Genomic DNA, 24,569 nt, shown 5'->3' with positions numbered 1-24,569 from the left:
CTGATTCATTCAACACTAGTAATTTTATTTCAAAATATAAATATTTCACATTAACAAAGAAGTTACATCAGTAGGTTGTCAAAGCAAGTTAAAGCTAAGAAACAGCATTTGTGTGAGAACAGAGAGTATTTATTGTATTCGAATATTCTTTTTTACTTTTGAATTGCCTCCTTCGCCTGAGAACCCGGGGATTATATATTGTCAAAGAGTTATGTAAGCCAATTACAACTCTATATCAAATCTTAGTTCAAAATTAAATTGCACTGGAAATACACTTCAGTTACCTAAATAAGTGGCACTGCAAAGGGCAAAAGGTTTTCTTTGGGATGGCTACAATGAGAGTTACATCTGCTGGGTCTCTGCAATAAAAAAGAAATGGTATTTGATAATAAGCCAAAATGATCGGGATTTGCTTCCATACTTTTCACTGTGAAATAAAAACCTAGCAAAAAGCTAGTAAGAAACCAGGTGTCTAGTAAAGAACTCTGGACTTGGAGTCAGAAGTTCTGCAACTAAATTCTGGCTCCATCATTTTGTGGTATAAACTTAGGGGAATATCACCAAAAACTTTTCAGAGCCTCCAGAGCCCCCCCAACTTTACAACAAGGATAGTACTGTCTCACAGGGCTGTTACAAAAGGTGTCTGAAAACTATAAAGTGCCATACAAAAGCATTATTAAAATGTAGTATCAATATATCACCACTGTATTTGCACATTAGTTAATCCTTGAAAAACCTGCAAAATTAAACACAAATACTGATTTTACACACCATAGGTGGAAAAGAATCTCTATACCTTAAGTATAGCTCTAAACAGCAAATATGCTTGCTTTCTAGACTTCAAGATTTATTACACACTACATGGTACCACAGTAATAGATCTGCCATTCAGTATTTCCATTAGGGATGTCTTCTCAAACAGCTGTAAACTTGATCAAGGGCCATGTTTCCCAAAGGACCCTGTAGTCCTTTGAGATGCTCTGAGGAATAAAGAAGGGGAGTGCAGTCTAAGGTCAAACAGTGTTTGTCCCCTCTTATAAATTCACAATGTGTAATAGCATGTTCAAAACTCTTAGAAGTCCTACAGACAGGAAACAAACTCAGCATTCCTTCATTTTAATTGACCATGCAATCCCCCACCCCCAACACATACATACTTTTTTCTCTTACATCTATTGACATCTCTTGGAACTACTGCTATAAGGAATACATTTTGCCAAAAGCTGCTTGACCATGAAGAAAAGGAAAGAGAAGTAGAACAACGGACAGAAAAAAAAAGAACTCTATTCTACTCTGAATTCTCTTACTAACTGGCTGTATGTGTATGTCAGACAAGTCACTTAAACCTATAAATTTGTGTCTTTCTCTAGAAAGTGACAGGACTACCTAATTTTAGAAGTCCCATTCTAGCACAGAATTTCTGACTCTAGCAGACAGAACAACTTGATTTATAATTCTCTTGAACTATCAAAAATAACCAGTGGCTGCAGATAGCATGTGTGTTTTTTTTGCAGGTTCCCAATAATCAGTAAGTTAATAAAATGAATATATTTTGATGGCAGAATGCTGAAAGACAAGAAACTAATAAAAAGTACTTCTTTTTAGCTGGAACTAGCATTTGGAAGTAATGCTAGCCAGAGGCTATTTCCACTGTGAAATGCACATTCAAAGTCCTAGTGTAATATTCTTGTAAGGGTCTTAGGAGGCCCCTCAGAGGAAACTGCAAGGTCAGGGTTAGAGTATGAGAAGTCCTAAAGGTTTTTGTTTTGGGGGGTTTTTTTCCTATAAACCCTGAGGTTGAAAGCTCTGGATAGCTCACCTAAATTACTTTCCTCTAACCCCTCACAGCCTGAATTTCTGAGTATTTCTTGCCCAGTAGTGACACATTCCTGAGGCACTAATATAACCCAAATGGAAACTACAGGGCCTAGGAAATCCAGATAGGTCACAATGAGTTCATGTGAAGATCAAGGTGAGCCAGAAGATCTCCTCTGCAAGCCATTTAATAGCCCTTTAACTGTAATAAGCAGCTCAAAGGCTACAGAGTTTGTTTACTTACAGGGTCTCCATCTAACATGTTGGATTTCTTCCCACTGTCATGGGTCAACCCACACTAGTCTCAGAAGTCAAGGGAAAGCTCTGCCAGCTAACCACTTCTTATCAAAGAGGGTGTGAAGAAACCTTGCAATTTTAACAATAACTAAGACCAGCATGTATGGTGGTCTTACAGAGATCACTTGCAGGAACCGACATTGATAGGAACACTTCAGAACTCAAACAGCACTCACATATCATGGAATTTATGCTGAAAATCCTATGCCTTCTTCTCTCTCTCTTCTGAGAGAGAAGAAGGCATAGGAAAAAAGAGAGGAGCATACCTGTGTGGAGAGCTTGTATTTTCTCCCTTCCCATCCATTCGGTTTACAACTGAATAGCAAATGTGAACTTGCAACTAATCTTTAATAAATCTATAAAATGCAAGATATTATGAACAATTTCTGGACTCAGTTTTTACTGAAGTGACTTCTACTTCATCAATGTACCGTCTGTTTCCGAAGAAACTTCCTCTTTCTGGGTCAAATTCTGACTGAGATTGTAAAGGCAGGTTATCTTTGAGACTTGAGCTTAAAACTCCTACCTTTTCGTACCACTTGATCTCTGTTGCCCTGTTCAAATTCTGTAAACTTCCCTCATTGCATCTGAGGAATCGTGCTGGGATGCTTCTTTCTGGTTTGGAGGGTTCCAAGAAGACCTACCCAGCTGGCGGACCTTCCTAGTCCTTCTGCTGTTGCTGTAGCAATGGGGCAGTTCAAGTTTCCTGATCATGGCTGTGAAGCACTCTGGGGCACCTCTGCTCCTGGTATTTCAGGGTGATATTACATCACTGCTGCTAATTTTGGTAGCTCTAAACTATTATCTTAAAGACCTCTAAGAACCTTATATTTATGCTAATAATTATCCCAGCAAGAAACATTAGCTCTAGTTTTTTGCAATATCACTTTATACAGCTAAAATCACTTTGTATATGTATAGTAACTCATTGTATATATTTGTCTCTGATGAATATGTACTAATTACAGCTATACACTAACCAGTGCATAATGAACAAAAATTAATGATTTTTTAGCCTTTTAATGCAAAAAAATTAAATTTTATATTACATATGATCTGGCTAAGAGCAAGAGGCTTTTTTTTTTTTTTTTTTTTTTTGAGACGGAGTCTCGCTCTGTCGCCCAGGCTGGGGTGCAGTGGCCGGATCTCAGCTCACTGCAAGCTCCGCCTCCCGGGTTTACGCCATTCTCCTGCCTTAGCCTCCCGAGTAGCTGGGACTACAGGTGCCCGCCACCTCGCCCAGCTAGTTATTTTGTATTTTTTAGTAGAGACAGGGTTTCACCGTGTTAGCCAGGATGGTCTCGATCTCCTGACCTCGTGATCCGCCCGTCTCGGCCTCCCAAAGTGCTGGGATTACAGGCTTGAGCCACCGCGCCCGGCCAAGAGGCCTTCTTATGAGTGACCTCCATCACGCTGTACAGTGCCTGGCACGGAACCTAGAGTTTAGCAAACTCTCAAGAAATGTTTTAGTGAATGAATGATTGACTAAAGAAGAGCATGAGTTACTTAGTGACCAAATCTAATACTCAGTGAAATAGCTGATTATAATCGCTAAAGCATTCATAATAGAAATAAAGACATCTGTATGCAGTCTACTCCATACAAACAGAAGATCTCATGGTGGCCTTTTCTAAATAACATTTTTCTTCAGCAGTGTACGAATAAATTTAAGCTGATCATAATTATCAGTAACTTCTTAGGGAGATGTTTTAGGACAAATTATTAATATTTCTGCCTTTAAATACTTTCCAAAAAGGAAATCTTCAACACTTAAGAACTACCCCCACTTTTTTTTTTCCTTGGGACAGTGTCTCACTCTCTCACCCAGGCTGGAGTGCAGTGGCGCCATCTTGGCTCACTGCAGCCTCAACCTCCTGGGCTCAGGTGATCCTCATACATCAGCCTCCTGAGTAGCTCGGACTATAGGCACACTACCGTGCCCAGGTAATTTTTTTTATTTTTTGTAGAGATGGGGTTTCGCCATGTTGCCTAGGCTGATCTCAAACCCCTGGGCTCAAGCAATCCACCCACCTCGGCCTTCCAAAGTGCTGGGATTACAGATGTGAGCCACCACCTACAGCCTGGCAGAGAACCCTGTTCTTTTTCACATTCTCCTGGGAGCAGAGGATAGGCCTGATGACTGTTTTAAACAGTAGAAAGGGTTCAGCTAAGAACTACAGTCCACTCTCAGCCCTGTCATATACTATAGGACAAGTCTTCATTCACAACAAATGGATAGCAACACCTGTCTCGTAACACTGGGAAAACTGCATACAGTATTTAGAAGGAACACTAGTACAGCAGAATCTGCAGACAACGGAGTCAAAGATCTGAGGCCAAATCCTACTAAACTTTACAACTTTGAGTTGGTCACTTTTCTGAACTTTAGCTTCTCCATCAGTGTAAAACTGATGTAAAATAATATAAAGCTATATGAAAGCTGATGTGATGTACTTGTGAAATAGTATGTGCAAAAGGACTTTGTAAAAATGTAAAGCACTATGCTGGTTATTGTGATATCTGAGATATTTTTAAAGTTGCAATTCAATTCAACAAGCATTCATTTAGAGTCATGTGCAAGGCACTGTGCTAAAAGATGGGAAAATACTACATAAATATAAAATTCTGCTGAAAACTAACTTATTGGCAGAGTTCCAAATAATGAAACGGATACATTTAACAAATCAAAGTATTGCTACACCTGAGATTTTTCACTTCAAACACTTGGAAGGAGAAAACCTAACAACAGCATGAATTTTATCATACTGTTACCATTCATAGCAGCTTAATAAGTATTTCACTTCAACGTGGTCAGCCAAGTTTTATAATTTGGCAATAGTGTAAAGGAGCGTTAAGAGAAAAGGAAGAGGAGGAAGAGCTTCAATCTTTGTATCTCCCAAGGATACAACACAAAACTGAACATCAAATAATCCACCCCACCCTTATACTTATGATTTATTCTTTCTTAAAGAACGTATAATACATTGTGGGAGAAGCGCAGAAGATTCATTTTTCCTGCTCACTCAACTACACACTCAAAAGTGAAAGCCCTCTTCCTTGAAAAGTGACTGTCTTAGAAAAGTTTAACAACAGATTTCTTAAACCAGGAAAAAATTACACCATATATTCTTTTAACAGCAGGTAGTTTAGAGTTCTTAAAATAACTTTATAAATATATAACATAGTAATATAGATAACCAAAGTGGAAAAATTTCAAGCCAGGGTACCAGTGTATAAAATGAAACTTTTCAAGCCATCTTAACAACAGTTAAGTGAGCAAACTACCAATTCTGAACTCTCAAGCTGTGTTTTAAAATACAAAGCATCCCGCAGCAAGTTCTCTCTTGTCCAGGCATTCTGTATGTAAGGCCAGGAGGTTTCTGCTTCTTTCCTGGGTTCTGCTTGCTAGGCACAGCTGAAAGGGCAGAAGGCCACAGCTGAGCTTAACTTACTGTCAAATTTGAACTTCCTAGAAAAATCACTGCAGAGGAAACCATATCAACCTACTGAAGATTTCAGATCTTCAGAAATGTCACGGAAAGTCCTAAAAGAAAAAAAGACGGAATGATCAGTTGATTACCATAAAACAGTATCCTAGTTTTACAATCTTTTGGAGCCCTAATAAGATTATACAGTCACTATTTTTTCTTAAGATTTTCATTGAGTATTGTTTCAAAGTCTGCTAGTTGTTGCTCTTTCTTTATCAACAAGAACTCCATTTTTTTGCTGGATCCATTGTCCAAAGGACTATTTCCCTTGAAACTACACATGACCATGTGACTATACTTTGGTCAATGAGATTTAAGTAGACGTGCAACTTCTGGGCAGTTCCTTAAAAGAGAAGAGCAATCTTCTTCAGCTCTTCCACCTTGTTACTGGCTCCAAGTGGATATGATGATTGATGTTAAAGAGAAAAAACACTAAGAGATCAAAGATGAAATGCTAAGTGGATACATTTTATTACAAAATAGAAATTGTAATCTAACAGAGTCCAAGCTCTAAGGGATGTGGTTCAGTGCAGGAAAAATGGGGTAGGTCTTTCAATCAAGTGACCTTGTACTTCTACTGTTTCTGACACACATTAAACAAGCTAAGCAAATAATGTTATTGGCAGGTAATATCTGGGCTGGATGATGGTGGCTGAGCACCATGCCTGGCTGCTGCATACATGAAATGTCTACCTCAGGACTGTAGTAGCTAGCTTGCTTTTGCTACATAATTTACATGTCTGAGCTGGGATAAATCACCTGGTTAAATTCACATCTATGCTGGCAGCCAAATGGCCAGGTCAGAATTTATCAATGAACATAAGCTCAAGCATCCATGTAAGACAAAAAGGCCTCGCACCAAGGCTGACAGTATATCAGGATGAAGAGAGGCTGGGACCAGATGTTTATGCAACAGTCACTCAAGCCCTGGATGGCCTACCTTCTTTTACACAAGCAAGAAATCAACTACTAGGTTAAGTCACTGTTACTTTGAGTCTTGTTGATGATGGGTTTTTTTGTTTAGTTTTTGGTTATGTACAGCCTAAACTACCTTAAGTGATACAGATATAAAGCACAGTCTATTACCATCCTTTCAGATAGAAGTTATATTGCTGCTCCTTTACAGTAAGTCCACATATTAGAAATACAGAAAAATATTTGCCTTTACAGTTTGTTTTTGTTTTTTTGTTTTGTTTTTTTGAGACAAGGTCTCACTCTGCTGCCCAGGCTGGAGTGTACTGGTGCTATCTCGGCTCACTGCAACCTCTGCCTCTGGGCTCAAGCCATCCTCCCACCTCAGCCTCTTGAGTAGCTGGGACTACAGGGAACATGACACCACACCTGGCTAATTTTTGTACTTTTTTGTATAGACAGGGTTTCACCATGTTGCCCAGGCTGGTCTTGAACTCCTGAGCTCAAGTGATCTACCCACCTTGGCCTCCCAAAGTGCTAGGATTACAGACATGAGCCATCATGTCTGGCCCCAAATAATTTTAATATTATAATAAAAGTTATATTAATTATGTAATATAAAGTTATATAATTTATATTAAATTTATAATTATGTAAATTATGTTAGTTATATTACTTTGCAATATCACTATATTTTTTCTTTATACACACATACACATATACTATGTTGTTTCTTCATAGATAGATAGATAGATAGATAGATAAAAAGACTTGTTTTTTAAAGACAGGGTTTCACTCCGTCACCCAGGTTGCAGTGCAGTGGTGTGATCACAGCTCCTGGGCTCAAGAAGCTTTGGGCTCAAGTGATCATCTCACCTCAGCCTCCCAGGTAGCTGAGACTGAGCTATGCCTAATTTTTTTTTTTCAACTTTTTTAGTAGAGATAGGGTTTCTCTATGTCACCCAGGCTGATCTCAGACTCCTAGCTTCAAAGTAACTCCACCTCAGTTTCCCCCAAAGTTCTGGGATTACAGGTGTGAGCCACCGTGCCTGGCAGATTTTTTAAATCATAGTCAAATAAAGCTAAGTTTATTTCATACTAATAACCAACTCTTGGTTATTGTCAACAAATTACTCAACTTTTTCATTAGAAATAGAGCTAAAGGCCAGGCATGGTGGCTCACACCTGTAATCCTAGCACTTTAAGAGGCTGAGGTAGGAGAACTGCTTGAGCCAGGAGCTCAAGACCAGCCTGGGCAACAGTGAGACATCTCTACAAAAAAAAAAATTTAAAAATTAGCCAGGCATAGTGGCACATGCCTATAGTCCCATCCACTTGGGAGGCTAAGGTAGGAGGATCACCTGAGCCCAAGAGGTTGAAGCTGCAGTGAGTCTAGGTCATGCCACTCCAGTCCAACCTGGGCAACAAAATGAGACCCTGCACCACCACCACCCTCCCCCACAAAAAAAAAAGAAGGAAGGAAGGGAGGGAGGGAGGGAGGGAAGAAGGAATAAAATGAAGTACAATATAAAGTAAGTGTTCCATAAACTTAAGAAACAGCTCACAGTAGTAGAAACTAAAGATAACGAAAAGCTTTCATTAGGTATAATCACCTAAAAACTTACAAAACAAACAATCTGAACTTCAAATGTAATTCCACAATCATGCCCCCTCCCTTACTCCTTTTCTCTCCTGACTCTCAATTCATACAAATATTTAGGAGGCCCACAGGCAAGGCAGAGTTCAATTAAAGACTAACCTTGCAGCACTCAGTGAGGAAAATACTTCAGTGTTAAGAGGGGAACAGGTAAAATGTCACAGAAAAGAAATTACCTTCAAGGATGTTCACTTATCTCAAGGCTCTTTCAAGGATGGTGCCCTAAGCCTCTGGATCTCTGAAGCACACCTCTACTAGCACAGCTCTACTTTGAAAAACTGTGAGTCTCCTGGCTATGGATCCTGAGGCTTTGAGAGGGTTTATGTGTGACAAGAATACACCAACCATTTTTAAAGATGCTGGCTGATCTAATAATTGAAATGAATTTTCTTTTCTTAAAGATTTTTATGTTCTGAATACAAGTCCGAAAGTGAAGATTTGTATACGCACATGTATGTTTATATGCATTAATATCTATTTATCTAGCTATCTAGCTATCTATAACCAGTGTTTCTCAATCTTGACATTGTTCTACATTATAAGATATTGTGTAGCATCCCCAGCCTCTATCCAACTAGAATGACAATCAAAATGACTCCAGACATGAGAAAATGTCTGGGGAGAAAAAAAATCACCTTCACACTCCTGTCAGCACTATAGCTCTAGATAGCTATTTTTCAGTCTCACCCAAGTTTGTGTTTTTACATTTGTCTACAGGCCAAGCTGGCTGCTGTCTCAGACAATATGAATTTCAGGTAGCACTTAATTCTGAAAAGCCCTGGAAAATCTTTGCAAGCAATAGTCAAAAACTGGCTAATACTACAAAGCATTTTCTAATACCCAACGGGGTTCTCTGACATCTTTTCAAATTTCTCAGATACCTACAATTTTATATCTATTAACTATTCATTTCCTCTAAATTATGAATGAAGATTTCTGCCTCAGGGCAAAGACACATTAAATAAGATTAAGGCTGTGGTTAGTCTAGTCACTGCTCTCTGTTGACAAGTAAGCTTAGCTGTAACCTTGAAATTCCTACCTACTATTAAATTTTGTCTCCAGGCCAAGAAAGCCTCCAAAACGACTCAGGAAAACAAAGAAAACCAACAACTTGAAGCAAGCTTAGAAATCAGTTACTAAGAGTCTTTCATCTCAATGTTCTCTCTGGGTATTAGGGTGATGGAGCGGGAGGTGTGTGTGTGTATAGAACCCTACTGAAGTAACACTGATCTTGAACAAATCTCTATCTCCAGGAAAAAAGTATCTATAGTCTAGAGATGCAGAAATTATTTGGTTTTTGGCTTATTACAGAGGCACAGCTCTAACTAATAAGCAAAGTTCACAAAACTGTAACTCTCTGCGTTAAAAATAAACACTGCATTGATACTATTTTCTGAAAATGTTTTAACATCCTACCTAAACCATTTAAATACAGCATTCTTTCCCAAATTCTAAGGATTATTATGCTGCAAGGAATCATGGTTATAGAATTTCTCATCTAAGAATAAGCAATGCAGAACGGGACCACAGGTGACTGGGGGACTACAGGACTGTTAACATTTTACACCTCCTTTCAGAGCAACAGGGATTGTGCAGTGTAGTCTCTCACTATTCCTTGCTCTTTGAAAATATTTTGGGATCTGCTTGCCTCAAAGTTTCAATGAGATCTTTACAAATTCATTTCACCCCCTACCCTCTTCCCTCCATGTAAATGTTTAAATCTTTTATGATTTAACAATGGAAGACTTGTTGACTTCCAGCTTCCTAGACGTGCAGAATAAGTTATGGATGCCTGAAAGTTATAACTGACTAATTTAACTTACTTAGCTGGCTCCCCAGCACTGACTGTATATTTCCTACACCAGTACCAGCATACAATCCTGTGACAGACCACATGCAACCACTATTATACATATTCCCTCCCTTCCAACAAATTTGGAATAAAGTTCTAAGGCTAGGGTTTACTATGTCCCATCCTCTTTTATCAGCCTCAAGGTTGTATTGAAAAATCCTTTTTATCTAATCTGCTTTTGGTTTCACTAATTCACAACTTCACTAAATCTTCACCTAGCACTTTCTATGCACCAAACACCACGTTACGAATAGCAAAACAGTGGTCAAGTTAGATATAGCTCCCACCTTCAAAAAGTTTACCAACTGATGGGAAAAAACAATGAATTAAACACACATCTATAAAACATGTATTAAGTTTCAACAGAAGTATAAGATACCACAGGGACACAACAAGGACTTCTTACCTAGTTCAGTTTCAGTAATATTTCTCACAAAAAGGGTACTTTGTATGACCATGATATTGGACTTGGCTGGGAGGGAAGTGGTATTCTTTACAGAGGGGACAACACTACAAAGATGACACTGCGTTTTGGTAACTAAAACAAGTTTAATAAGGTTGAAAAATGAAATGCAAGGCACACAGCACAGAAATGAATCTGGAGAAGTAGACAGAAAAAAGGCATGAGAAGAGAAGTCTGACAGGACAAATTAATATGTCAGCTTTATCTTGAAGGCCACGGGAAGCCACTGTGGGAATTTTAAGCAGCAGCAGAGTAGAATATTTATGTTTCAGAAACATCAGAGAGAGGGTGCTATGAAGAACAGACTAGAGGGGTGCCAAACTCGAGGCAGGCACCAGTAAAGAGGCTGCTGAAGCAATCCTGGCAGTGGGTCACACCGCTGGGAGTAAAGAGGATGAACAGATTCAGGAAATTTTCAAGTAACAGAAAGTAAATCAAATGTATTCCCTTTCTAGCCCCAGTTTACTCTCTTTTCTCAATCTTCTAAAGTGGAATGACAGCAAGTGCACCCCAACTGAAATTCTTAGGGTTAGCGTAAAGATCTGCAGAAGTGGGGATGGTTTATGGCGCGTATCTTTATGCCTCACTTTACAGAGACCCAGAGATGGGGTTTCACCATGTTGCTCAGGCTGGTCTTGAACTCCTGGACTCAAACGATCGCCTGCCTTGGGCTACCAAAGTGCTGGGATTACAGGCATAAGCCCAGCAGATACTCATTTTTGATTATACTTTGGGTATTTAGTTATGAAAGATATAAACCTCAGATTAAGAAAGCGAGTACAAAAACAGCCACAAGTTACTAAATCTTCCCTAGAGAAACATAAAGCTGAGTTCCTAAAGGACCACATTCCAGTTGTCACCTTCAACACTGTCAAGGTGTAACAGAGGGCAAAGGAAAACTATAATATGGAGAATAGCATCCCCCAAAGACTTCCTGGGATATACTCCTTACAGGATTTTCTGGGCTTTAATATTCACAGACTGCTGCTCAATTTTTAGTAGAAGTGAAAGAAGTCTATCAAAGCAAGTCTGATTATCCTGTCCAAAAATCAAGAAAGTATGCATGATTACAGGGATGTTTTCGCCTCTCCCTACCATCCCATCTCCCTAAACAAGCCCACTATTAATAGAGAACAAAGGAAGTGAAAGGTTCTGATTATTCAGTAGAGGCCAAAATAGTTGGCAGCCCAAAGCTGTGCTGTATCCACTACATTCTCACTATCAACAGTGAGCAGCAGAGAAGGTCTTCCTTCCTACAATCTTTCCTTAGGAGAATGGGCATTCATCTGTCTGAAGACAGTAGTCCAACAAGTTTTTTTGCGGTATGGAATTAAGAGGTATGTCTGTTTAATAAAATGCAACTGTCTATCCTGTATTGTCACACTGTAACAATATACAAATTCCTAGAAAAAGCCAAGCCCTTTCAGAGCTCATGCTTCTGTAGCTACTATTCCCTCACAGCCCATTCATTTCTTCCACTAGGAATTGAGCATTCTGAGTACAAAATACTGTTGACAGAGGTTGACATCAGTAATTAAAACAGACTTGGCCCTGGCAGTAACAGCAACTATAGTCAAGTTGGGATGGCGGAGAGAGAAAAATAATCAAGTATATAAATGAAAACTGTACTCCAAAAAAAAATAAGTACAAGGTACAAACTATAAACACATTAAACTGGCAAGGAGGCCATAACCTAATCTTGGGGGTAGGAAACGCTTCTCTGATGAACTGACATTCGAACTGAGATCTGAATAGTTAAGAGTTCCTTAAGAAGGAAAGATGGGGGGATTATCCAGATGGAGGATTATCCACATAGAGAAACCAGCAAGCACAAAGGCCCAGAGTTTCAATGGCACCTAGTGTATCTGAGGCCTGATGGAAAGCCAGTGTGGCTGCACCATGGACAGCAAAGGCCATGAAAGAAAAAAAAAAAAGAACTAAGAGGCAAAAGCAACAAATTCTAAGAAGGTGGAAAGCGGGTGGGACTGCTATGATCTGGCATATGTGATAGAGTTTGGCTGTCTGTCCCATGCAAATCTCATGTTAAAATATGATCCCTAATGTTGAAGGTGAGGCCTAGTGGGAGGTGTCTGCGCCATGGGAGCAGATCCCTCATTAATGGCTTGGTGCCCTCCCCCCAATAATGATAAATGAGTTTTTGCTCTATTCCTTCAGGTAAAAGCAGTTTGTTTAGAACAGCCTGTCATCTCTCTTGCTTCCTCTCTCTCCGTGTGACACATCTGCTTCCCCTTTGCCTTCCACCATGACTGGAAGTTTCCTGGGGCCTCACCAGAAGCAGGTGCTGGCAGTATACTTCTTGTACAGTCTGAAGAGCCATGAGCCAAAATAAACTTATTTTCTTTACATAAATTTTCTAGCCTCAGGAATTCCTTTATAGCAATGAAAAACAGACTAACACAAGACCCTAAAAAGCTGAATCTTAAACCAGTAGTGAGAAAGGCCGGGAAACATTTTGATTTATTCGGAGAAATCCCCCAGGCTTAGGAACTGGTGACATCAAGTAACTCTGGAAGTAGAGCCGGAGGTGGGGGAAAACACAGGATTGCTCTACAGTTTCCTTAAAGAGCAGTAAGACAACACCCTCTGATAGCCTCACCCCACCTCCCACCCAGCCAAGCAGCTGACTCCACCCTCTCCCCTCCTTGGCAGAAAACTAGAGGTTTTTCCCCTCTGGAGGTAAAAAAAAAAAAAAAAAAAAAAAGTCTCTGAACTAGTGCACAACAGGCAGAAATGAGGGTGGGCATCCATCCCAACACTGGGAGATTAAGTGGATGTTTACATCTTGAAGGCTGTCCAGACCCTTTCCTCCTCCTGGCTCCCGGGAGGCTGGCAGCCAGGCTTTTAGTCTCTAGCCAGATTAGAAGCTCTTTCTTTGAGGACTACATGAGCCCAAAAAGGGGACCAAAATCACTGACATTAAGGGCTGGACAAAGCAGTGGCCCTGCCACATTATATTATGGTAACACATATCATAATCCACCACAGCTTCTGAGTCTCTTTTCTTTTTGGGACAGAGTCTCGCTCTGTCACCCAGGCTGGAGTACAGTGGCACAATCTCAGCTCACTGCAACCTCTGCTTCCCAGATTCAAATGATTCTCCTGCCTCAGCGTCCCGAGTAGTGGGGACTACAGGTGCATGCTACCATGCCTGACTAATTTTGTATTTTTAGTAGAGACGGGGTTTCACCATGTTGGCCAGGCTGGTCTTGAACTCCTGACCTCAGGTGACCCACCCACTGCGGCCTCCCGAAGTGCTGGGATTACAGGCGTGAGCCACCGCGCCCGGCCATATCTCATTCTTAACATGAGCCAACAGCCAAACATCTTCAATACCCGATATTGTGGTTCTGTTAATGCAGGTTAGTGTCCCTTATCTGAAATGCTTGGGAACAGAAGTGATTCCCATCTTTTTTGCATTTGGGAATATTTACATTATACTAACCCCAAATCCAAGAATCCAAAATCCAAAATGCTGGCCGAGTGCAGTGGCTCATGCCTGTAATCCCAGCACTTTGGTAGGTTGAGGAGGGCAGATCACCTGAGGTCAGGAGTTGGAGACCAGCCTGGCCAACATGGCGAAACCCTGTTTCTACTAAAAATACAAAAATTAGCCAGGCGTTGTGGCATGCACCTGTAAGTCCTCGCTACTCAGGAAGCTGAGGCAGGAGAATCATTTGAATCTGGGAGGCAGAGGTTGCAGTGAGCCGAGATCGTGCCACTTGCACTCCAGCCTGGGTGACAGAGTGAGACTCTCCCTGTCTCAAAAAAAAAAAAAAAAATCCAAAATGCTCCAACAAACACTTCCTTTGAGTATCATGTTGGCATTCAAAAAGTTTCTGATTCTGTAGAGTTTCCAACTTGGGATTTGGGATGCTCAACATGTATGCCAAAGGTGGATGGATTTTATAGATGTCATAAATGTCCCTCATTAGCTGACTTAAAAAAGAGAAATTATGCTGGGTGGGCTAGGTCTAATCAGGTGAGCTCTTCTTTTAAAAAGTCTAGGGGTCAGAGACTGAAGTTAGAAAAATACTCTCCTGCTGGCCTTAAAGAAGCAAAAACCCAGATTATCAGCTGCCTATGAAGAGAGGCAGCCTCTAGGAGCCATGAGTCTCAGTTACACAACTACAAGGAAATGAATTATGCCAACAACAGGACCGCTTGAAAGAGGACTCCAATCCACAGATGAAACCCCAACTGTGACTGCAGATTGTCAGGTCCTAAGCAGAGGAACCAACCAAGTTTTGCTTGAACTCCTGACCCACAGAAGCTGTGTCATAAATGTATAGTAAGCTGCTAAACGTGTAATTTGTTACATGTCATACAAAACATAAACCTCTAGGCTAAAAAGGCACATTTTATTCTAAGGAAATAACACCTCAATAAAGGAGACTGAAAAACATGTGCAAGTAGAAATGGAAAGTGCTATAGTAAAGCTACAAGATAAAGTTGAAGAAATCACCCAGAAAATGGAGCCAAAAAGACACAAGTGAAAAAAGAGAAAAAGTATTTAAAATGTGAAATGCCCAGTCCATGAGGGTCAACGTCAAAATAAAATAAATTTCTGAAAGAAGAAAAGGAAATAATGAAACAACTCAAGAAAAATGTCAGAACACCAGAACATAAGTTTTCACTTTTAAAGGTCTTAGCAAGTGCCCAACAGGACAAAAAACACAGATAAACAAAAAGATCTTATATGTCTTCAAACAGTTAAATTAACAAGAATCAAGAATAAAAATTGCTTGACTTTTAACAACAATCCTAGAAGCTAGAAAACAATGAATAAAGAAATGTTAAAGAAAAAATGTCAAGCATAGAATTCTCTACATAGGAAAGCTATCGGATTAAGTATGACATTAGGAAAAGCTTTTTCAGACATGCATCGTCCCTCAAAATTTACCTCCTATGCATATTTTCCTGAAAATCTACAAGACGATGTGCTCCACCAAAAAGGCATAAATCAAGAAAGAAAATTATATAGGATATAAGAAATAAGGATTCCAACGCAAGGGAGAGTTGAGGGAATACCCAAGGTGATAGCTGAACAGCAAGCCAAAAGGACAGCACTCCAATGGGGCAGACCAAGACACTCAGGAGAGTCTTGTTCAGAAGACCAACTATGCCTGGTGCAACTGAACATACCAAGTGGAGAGGCGAGTGCCTGGTGCGGAGCTTGAGATGGGATTAGTTATAAGTACATGGAAAGCAAAGCAAATAAAAACCAGTATCTTTACTAACTCAAGAGAAAGCAAAAGTCGTAGGGGTAAAGAAATATTAGAATATATGACAAGGCTCAAATATGAATATAATTTAAAGTCATAATAATGTAAAACCTGAATACTGATCTAACCAGTATCATAGTTTGTTCCGGGCGAATGGGTAGTGAAAGCTAACTTCTGACCTTCCAAGTGGGAAGTTATTAGATGATGCCTATACATGACCATATCAGAAATAAGCATGTCATTTCAAGATATGGAGGTAAATACCAAAATAATTAGGGTCAAAACGTAGTTCCTCTTAGAAAAAGGAAGAGGGAGAAGGCAAAGCCCTTATTTTTCACTGAGTTTTGTAGAAATTTGACTCTTTAAACTACGTGCATGAGTAACTTTGAAAGACAAAGGCTATATACATGGGTCCTCACATTATCTTTTTCCACTCCGCCATACCACATAAGCATTTTGTACTTTTAGAAAGAGAGAGGGTTAAAAAGGTTTATTACCTCTAAAAGAATTCATTTAAGTTGCTTTTGTTTCGCCTTAAAAACTAACTCTTGCTTTAGTAACTTGAAATCATTAAGTTTTACTCAAAATAACAGCAAAATATTGATCAATTCTCTTTTTTCTTTGTGTTTGGCAAGCCCATGGAACACAGCCTCAAGTTAGCAAGTGCATTCTGTTGCTTTTGAGCACACTGGCATCTCAGGTACCTGAGCACTTGTCTTTAAGAGGCAAAGGCAGAAAAGGATATCATAGTGTCACCACTACCAAATTGGGAAGGCCCTTGTCAAAATCACCGAAGCATCTCTCCTTTTATTCTTTTGGAAAAACTGATTTTCCCCTGCCATCAAGTAAGGATCATGCATTGGCTAAAATGGCCCCCTAACTGGCTCTAACTCAGAGACTGTACTGCATTTGTCCCGAGTTAAAGGACCATGTCTCTTTTCACAAAATATAACACTGAAAACAAAATTAAACAGAATCATGTTGTTAAAGAATTTTACATAAAAGCATAAAATATTTTCATTAAATGCATTGTCAGAAACAACTTGTCAATGACTCCTTGATTATACAAGAATATCCAGTGGCAGGAAAACTAGTGTTTTCCAATTGCAGATAACAAGGTAAATGCATATAGTTTATGGAAAGTTAAAAATCTTTTACTTTTTATTCTGAGACTGTCCTTCTTACTTTTTTGTTGTTAAAATGTAATTTCTGGCACACGACATAGAAAACTGTTTTTAAATATCCACCTAAACTTAAAACCAGATGTATAACCAGACATTCCACTTTTAGGTATATGTCCAACTACAGTAAGTACTATGCGCATGTCCACCAAAAGACATGTACAAAAACGTTCATGGCAAAATAAGAATTTTTTTAAAAAAAGAAAGTATAGCAACTTGAATTATAACAGACATAAACTGCAAACTACCCAAATATCTATTAGTCCTACAATGATTAAATGTGACTGCAATATATTCATGTAATGGAAGATTAGACAACAATGAAGGAATGACCCATGAACAGAGTAAAGCATCCAACAACATGAATGAATCACACAGAGACACACTGTTGAGCAAAGAGGGCTGACTATATGAGTATGTACCTACCATATGATTTCTTTTACATGAAGTTCAGAAACAGGCAAAACTAATGAAAAGTGACTACAGTTAGAATATCAGCAGGCAGTGGGGTCTGAGAGGAGGCAGGGAGAAGCCTTCTAGAATAACAAAAATATTCTATATCTTGATATGGGTAGTGGTTACATGGGTGTGAGTATATGGAAAAATCAACCTGTCTATATAGAGGTATATTTGGCTACTTAGATGTACATCCTCATCATATATAAATTATACCTAAAGAAATTTAAGAAAATTATAAGACAATTGGGAAAATTTTTCAAACATTATAATTTATTTTATGAAATGCTGGTGACAGCAGATAACAGCAATTGTTATTTTCATATTCGTACTTACAAAATAACACGTTGCAACTCTATATTGGTGTCCCAAATAATTTTTTCCCAACTTTGTATTTTAAAAATGTATAAACCTACACAAAATTGAAATGCTGGTACAATTAACAACCATATGTCCTTCATCTAGATTCACCAGTTGTTAACATTTTGCTACAGCCACTTCCTCTCTCCCTCTGTTTTGGCTGAACTGCTTGCAAATAAGTGGCAGACATCATGACCGGTCATCTTTAAAGGACATTCTTCTACAGAACAAAAGTGTCACTGGTTATGACTGGCTATCATTGTATCACTGGTTATCGAAGTATCATTATTAAACTGGTTAAACCAAATTTAACATTGATATATTATTTAACATATGGTCCACGTTCAAATTTCCCCAATTGTTTCAGAAATATTCTTTATAGATTCCTCCCATCCCCAATCCAGAAATCTATCCCAGACTCATGCCATGCATTTGGTTGTCCTATTTCTTTTCCTTTTTTTTTCTTTTCCTTTGAGACAGAGTCTCACTCTGTCGCCCAGGCTGGAATCCAATGGCATGATCTCGGCTCACTGCAACCTCCGCCTCCCAGGTTCAACCGATTCTCCTGCCTCAGCCTCCCGAGTAGCTGGGATTACAGGTGCCTGCCACCACATCTGGCTAATTTTTTGGGTATTTTTAGTAGAGATGGGGTTTTACCATGTTGGCCAGGCTGCTCTCAAACTCCTGACCTCAGGTTATTTGCCCACCTCGGACCCCCAAAATGCTGGGATTAGCGGTGTGAGCCACTGCATCTGGCCTGGTCGTCCTATTTCTTGAGTCTCTTTCAATCTGGTATACCATGTTCCACATGGTATTAAATTTTTTAACTTTATTTTTGGCTTTTCATGACATTAACAATTCTCAAACAATATAGGTTTTTTTTTTTTTCTTTGAGTCTACAGACTCTCATTCTGTTGCCCAGGCTGGAGTCCAGTGGCACAATCTGGGCTCACTGCAGCCTCCGCCTCCTAGGATCAAGCAATTCTTCTGCCTCAGCCTCCCGAGCAGCTGGGATCACAGGCATGCGCCAACACACCTGGCTAATTTTTGTATTTTTAGTAGAGATGGGGTTTCGCCATGTTGGCCAGGCTGGTCTCGAACTCCTGACCTCAGGTGATCCACCCGCCTTGGCCTCCCAAAGTGCTAGGATTACAGGTGTGAGCCACTGCTCCCTGCCCCAATATAGGTTTTAAATTTTCTTGGTATATGAAACCCAAAACTCTGCCAACGATTTGTATTCACTTAGTGTCTTCTGCAACCTTTATCACAGCATTGGTACTCAAATACCTTTATCCTGACAAGTCTGGATGAAGCTACTTATCAAATACAGAGACAGGACAGCTCAATGTATAAACGCAGCTTACGATTATTCTGCTTTAACTCACCGCTGAGTCTGAGCAGGCCATGGGGTCTGGTTTGGCGTGGGCACTGAATTCGTGGGACTCACTAGCATGGCACTATAGATATTGGAAGCAACCACAAGTATGCAGAGAAGAATAGGCCCGATGATTGCTCCTTCCAGGCCTAGGTAGTATGCTCCACCGGCCACTGCCAAGCCTGTCAGGTAAGGATGGCCACCTCTGGAATAAAGAGCATGACCTTTAACACACAAAAACTGGAGTAAATCTGAAATACATTTCTAATACAATGTTCATTCTTTAATACACTATGCTTTTTGGCATATTATCAGCTTTCTTTAGATCTTTCTTTAGATCACCTCGATGCATACAATGAACACTGACTGCAATAACATTGAGATGCAAGATTTTTTTTTCCTATGGGTGACATCTGCCTCTTTTTATAGCTCCAGGAATGAAATAATAAAGTCAGCAATGTTAATAGATATTTTATACCCATTTCAGGTGCCTGCCTATGATGGGTTAATGTTGGCTTAGGACTGGTTAGGAGTCACCTGTTAAGTTTTCCTCCATCAAGGATAATTAAGTGAGCATATAATTCAGTTAATTATGCTTTTATACGACAACAACAACGATAGCACCCCTGTTACTCATAGGTCAGACTTTTGGCAAACTCCTAAAATACAGTTTTTTTTGTTTTTGTTTTTGTTTTTTTTTTTGAGACGGAGTCTTGCTCTGTTGCCCAGGCTGGAGTGCAGTGGCACAATCTCGGCTCACTGCAAGCTCCGCCTCCCGGGTTCACGCCATTCTCCTGCCTCAGCCTCCCAAGTAGCTGGGACTACAGGCGCCCACCGCTGCGCCCGGCTAATTTTTTCTATTTTTAGTAGAGACGGGGTTTCACCATGGTCTCGATCTCCTGACCTTGTGATCCACCCGCCTCGGCCTCCCAAAGTGCTGGGATTACAGGCGTGAGCCACCGCGCCCGGCTAAAATACAGTTTTTAACACAGGTAATGATAAAAGGCCTCCTGAGGAAAATATCTGTCACAAAGCCCAAGATTTCTATTTCACAGGAGAATCACAAATGCCCTCCAGCTTATTACAGTATCACTTACAGAAGTGGAATGAAATAAAATAGAACACAGTAGCACAGCACATTGACAATGACAAGAAAGGACCACTGACATCAGAAGGACTGGGAAATAAGTCACATTCTGTTTGTTTCTAGTTTTAAACATAGATGAGAAGAACAATTCAGTGAAGGGCAAATAACTAAATATCCTGGAAGGATGTTCTATATTACAGTTAAATCAAAGTAAGACTTGTGGAGAACCAGTCTTCAGGAAACCAATATATTATATTCATAATGTGTTTGTCTTTCTCATTCCAAAAAAATGATTTAGGGCAGTATTCCATGTTTGCTAAGTAAACTTCTTCCCTAAACAACACATTCAAGGAAAACTATCAAAAATGCTTAAAGCTTTTTTCCCCGTTCCATCACCCAGGCTGGAGTGCAGTGCTGCAATCACGGCTTAATGCAGTCTCGACCTCCCAGGCTCAAATGACCTTCCCACCTCAGCCTCCTGAATAGCTGGGACTACAGGCATGTGCCACCACACCAAACTAATCTTTTTATTTTTGTGCAGAAGGGGTTTCACCATGTTTCCCAGGCTGGTCTTGAGCTCCTGGGCTCAAGTGATCCATCCACCTCGGCCTCTCAAAGTGATAGGATTACAGGCTTGAGCCACTATGCCCAGCCTTAAAGCTTTAAAAAAAAAAAAAAAAAACGTGTGGGAGTTTATTAATAAAAGCTTAACCTACTAAAAACTAAAACAATTTATGCCAAACCTTTCATTTCCCAATGACAACGTTTAAAGACAGTATTTTAGGCCGGGCATCGTGGCTCACGCCTGTAATCCCAGCACTTTGGGAGGCCAAGGCAGGCAGATCACCTGAGGTCAGGAGTTCAAGATCAGCCTGACCAACATGGTGAAACCCCATCTCTACTAAAAATACAAAAATTAGCCAGGTGTGGTGGTGCACGCCTGTAATCCCAGCTACTCAGGAGGCTGAGGCAGGAGAATGGCTTGAACCTGGGAGGCAGAGGATGCAGTGAGGTGAGACTGCGCCACTGCACTCCAGCCTGGGTGATAGAGGGAGGCTTTGCCTAAAAAAAAAAAAAAAAAAAAAAAAGACAGTATTTCTTTAATTCCAGCTGTAAACCTTAATATAAAATTTACAGCAAAGTTTAAAGAAATAAAAGCACTTAAGTATAAATCATACTTAGTCCTACTCAAATGTCAACTGTGACACACTAGTTAACCACACTATGACGTTCAGCCTTTTAATTTTCTCTCTCAAGTTTTAATATGACTGAGAACTGGCTTGATTTATTTAGTGCAATTTCTAAAAGAGATACCAAAACCTATGAAAACAGACATTTATTTATTGTATTATATGGCTAAAGTGTTGATTCTGACTTAGAGTTAATCTGTATTTATCACAGAACGATTCCAATTATACCTTTAGAGAGCTCTGCTTGCCAGAAATTAACTTGCTGAGATTTGGTTTCACATGGAAATCCTCAGACATATAATCTAACATCATTTTCTCCAAAACCAAAGAAGAGATAAATATAATCATTAACAGTTCACTGTACTTAAAATATTTGATGTACATCAGGTCATAATTCTTTTCTAGGTTAAATGTCACTAAATCAAGACAAAATTATTCACAATTTGGTTTTAACCCAGGACATCATATATTAATATGATAAATAATACATATGTAATAATAAAATATTGGCAGGGCATGGTGGTTCATTCCCATAATCCTAGTGCCTTGGGGAGTTCAAGGCAGGAGGATTGCTTGAGCCCAGGAGTTCAAGGTTCAAGGCTGCAATGAGCCATGACTGCACCCTGCACTCCAGCTGTCTGGGTGAGATACTGTCTCAAAAAAAAAAAAAAGTTGCTCTGGAACTTTCAGGCAACAACCACCAAAAAAAAAAAAACACCCCAAAATATCATGCCTTGTAAACAATATTATTTTAAATGAAAATTTCATTATATCAGTGGGAACACAAAAGGCTATTTCACTGAAAACTCCTACTACCAGTTCTTTTGTATACCCGAGAGGAAAAAAATCCTCCTTTAAAAAAAAACAACAGAAATGCCTGGAGGATTCACTAATAACTTAAGAAATTCTGTGGCTTACTTACCCTGATATGTCAGAGTAGATTGCAGTATCTACAAAGTATGTTGGCAAGAGATGAAAAATCAACAGTAAAATGGCCTTGCATCCTAACCCTTGTGTCAGCCACAGGTCGAGAACTGCAGGTACTGCTGCCCAGTATGTCCCCAAGAATGGCACTGCTCCAAGGATTGCTGCTAACGCTGAAAAAAGAGTAAAAGAAAAGCAACTTAACATCATCAGCAAAACACTAACAAAGCAAAAGAATCGAAGCCGTAGCTCCTCCTCCTCAACAATTTCCAACAAAACAAGTTAAATACTCACAAACTCAAATATTAGGGAAATGATATGCCCTATCTAACTGAATTTTCTAGCTAAGTAAAGGCTCAGTATCTTAAAACGTGATACTAAAAATCTTTCCAAGTCTGTGTCTTATTTATGGATCTCTTCTTAAGCAATAGAATTTGAGGGTTCTGGAGTTGTTACTCTCAATCAATAGTTAATATACGGTCCTATAAATATACCTACAGAACATGTGTCAAAACTTATACTGAATCCAAAGCCCGATCAGAAATTACTTTCTAAACCTCAGCATATTCTTTGCTTTGCTTCTTTCTAATAAAAATAAACAGAAAAAATCCTGAGATGAAGGACCCTGCTTCAAGGTCATTCCCGTTCAGAGCAGTTATGTTCAAGCGCTCTTCCTCCATCTGGCTTCTCTCCAGGTTAAGAGTAAAGCAGATGTAGCTTCTAGTTCTGGTCCTACCAGAAGCCAGGTATGTGACCTTGGAAAACTGGTCTCTCATCTATATGAAAAGTCTACCACTCCACCTCACAAGGTGCTTGCAAGCCAGAGGGTAGGTTTGTGAACATCACAGTAGGGAAGAACGTGAATGAACTTGAAAATGTAGAAGGAAGCACAGACAAATGGGGGAAGAGGGAGATAGTGGTAGAGGCAAATGTGGAAGGCAGAGATATTTAGGAAAACAAGCAGCCATAGAAATAAAGGAAGGAGAAGTAGAAGAACCACCACAACAGATCTTAAGAGGTATGGAGGCAGCTTATGTGCCCTCAGAAGCATTCATCTTGCCCTGGGATGTAATCCCTCATGGACAAAGCTATTTGACAACACATTGCTCCCTGCCAATCAGTTCAATTCAAACATTACTGAGAGTCAATTATGTCCTACGTGTTATGCCAAGTGCTAGAACATTCATTCATTTAACAAACATTTAGGGCAACTGATACGGGTTTGGATCTGTGTCCCCATCAAAATTCCATGTCAAATTGTAATCCCCAATGTTGGAGGTAAAACCTGGTAGGAGGTGACTGGATCATGGGGGGTAGATTTCACCCCTAGGTGCTGTTCTCATGATAGTGAGTGAGTGAGTGAGTTATCGTGAGTCTGGTTGTTTAAAACTGTGTAGCACCTTTCCCCTCTCTTCCTCCTGCTCCAGTCATGTAAGACATGCCTGCTTCCCCCTCACCTTCTACCACGATTATGTTTCCTGAGGCCTCCCCCCAAAGCAGGAGCCACTATGCTTCCTGTACAGCCTGCAGAACCGTGAGCCAATTAAACCTCTTCTTTATAAATTACCTAATCTCAGATATTTCTTCATAGCAGTGACAGAACAGACTAATAGCAATTTTTACTATGTGCTGGGTATGGTTCTAGCTGCTGCGGATACAGCAACAAACACATTATAAATCATATTTCTGTTCCTAATGTGGACTAGATTCGATCTCAAGCCAAAAAATTTAGTTTTTTAAACTTGAGGAAGTAGACATTTCCTAGACGTATGTAAAATGGCTTAACTTTCCTTAAACAGAGAACAGTGGAAGGTGTAATATGGTTGTTACCTGATGGTATGAAGACAATATTGATGCCAAATATAGTATGAGTCAGCCAGGTGTACAATCCATAGAAGCCAGCCATTTTGAGGGAAGCATCAAATACCCCTCTGGAATGCCCAAAGATAAAAAGAAAGAGTAAATAAACACAGTGTCATATCATGATTCAGAAGAATCATGTGGCCACTTGATTCCAAATCAAGTAATAGCATAATTTTTCTGCTGGCCTGAGAATGCTGTTTTCATTTTATTTCAAAGAAACATAAACACCTTATTTTAAATACATTTACTAAGTTATTCTTCATGTAATATGAAATATGTTTTATTTAGAAATATATTTACTAACTATTCCTTAAATTTCTGATGGAAAAAATAACTGAAACACCTTAAAATACCCTATTCTCTGAAATAATTCATCAACTTTTCACTCTGAAGCAGATATTTCACC

General features: G+C 39.6%; 1 protein-coding gene across 3 annotated transcripts in view; it reads right to left on the bottom strand.

Moving 5' to 3' along the window:
- Window positions 1-4,069: 4,069 nt before the first annotated feature.
- Window positions 4,070-24,569, bottom strand: part of TMEM245 (transmembrane protein 245) — a 101,923-nt gene continuing 81,423 nt past the window's right edge. For all 3 annotated transcript variants that reach the window (XM_025359067.1, XM_025359068.1, XM_025359069.1), the window contains 4 exons: window positions 24,131-24,231; window positions 22,299-22,473; window positions 19,110-19,304; window positions 4,070-5,656 (listed from right to left, as the gene is read on the bottom strand). In XM_025359067.1, coding sequence (XP_025214852.1) covers window positions 5,611-5,656; window positions 19,110-19,304; window positions 22,299-22,473; window positions 24,131-24,231 — 517 coding nt within the window. In that variant the 3' untranslated portion in view covers window positions 4,070-5,610. The remainder of the gene's footprint in view (window positions 5,657-19,109; window positions 19,305-22,298; window positions 22,474-24,130; window positions 24,232-24,569) is intronic.

This window comes from Theropithecus gelada, chromosome 15 (assembly GCF_003255815.1).
Source record: "Theropithecus gelada isolate Dixy chromosome 15, Tgel_1.0, whole genome shotgun sequence".
Lineage (NCBI taxonomy): Eukaryota > Metazoa > Chordata > Mammalia > Primates > Cercopithecidae > Theropithecus > Theropithecus gelada.
This window is presented reverse-complemented; position numbering and strand designations above follow the sequence as displayed.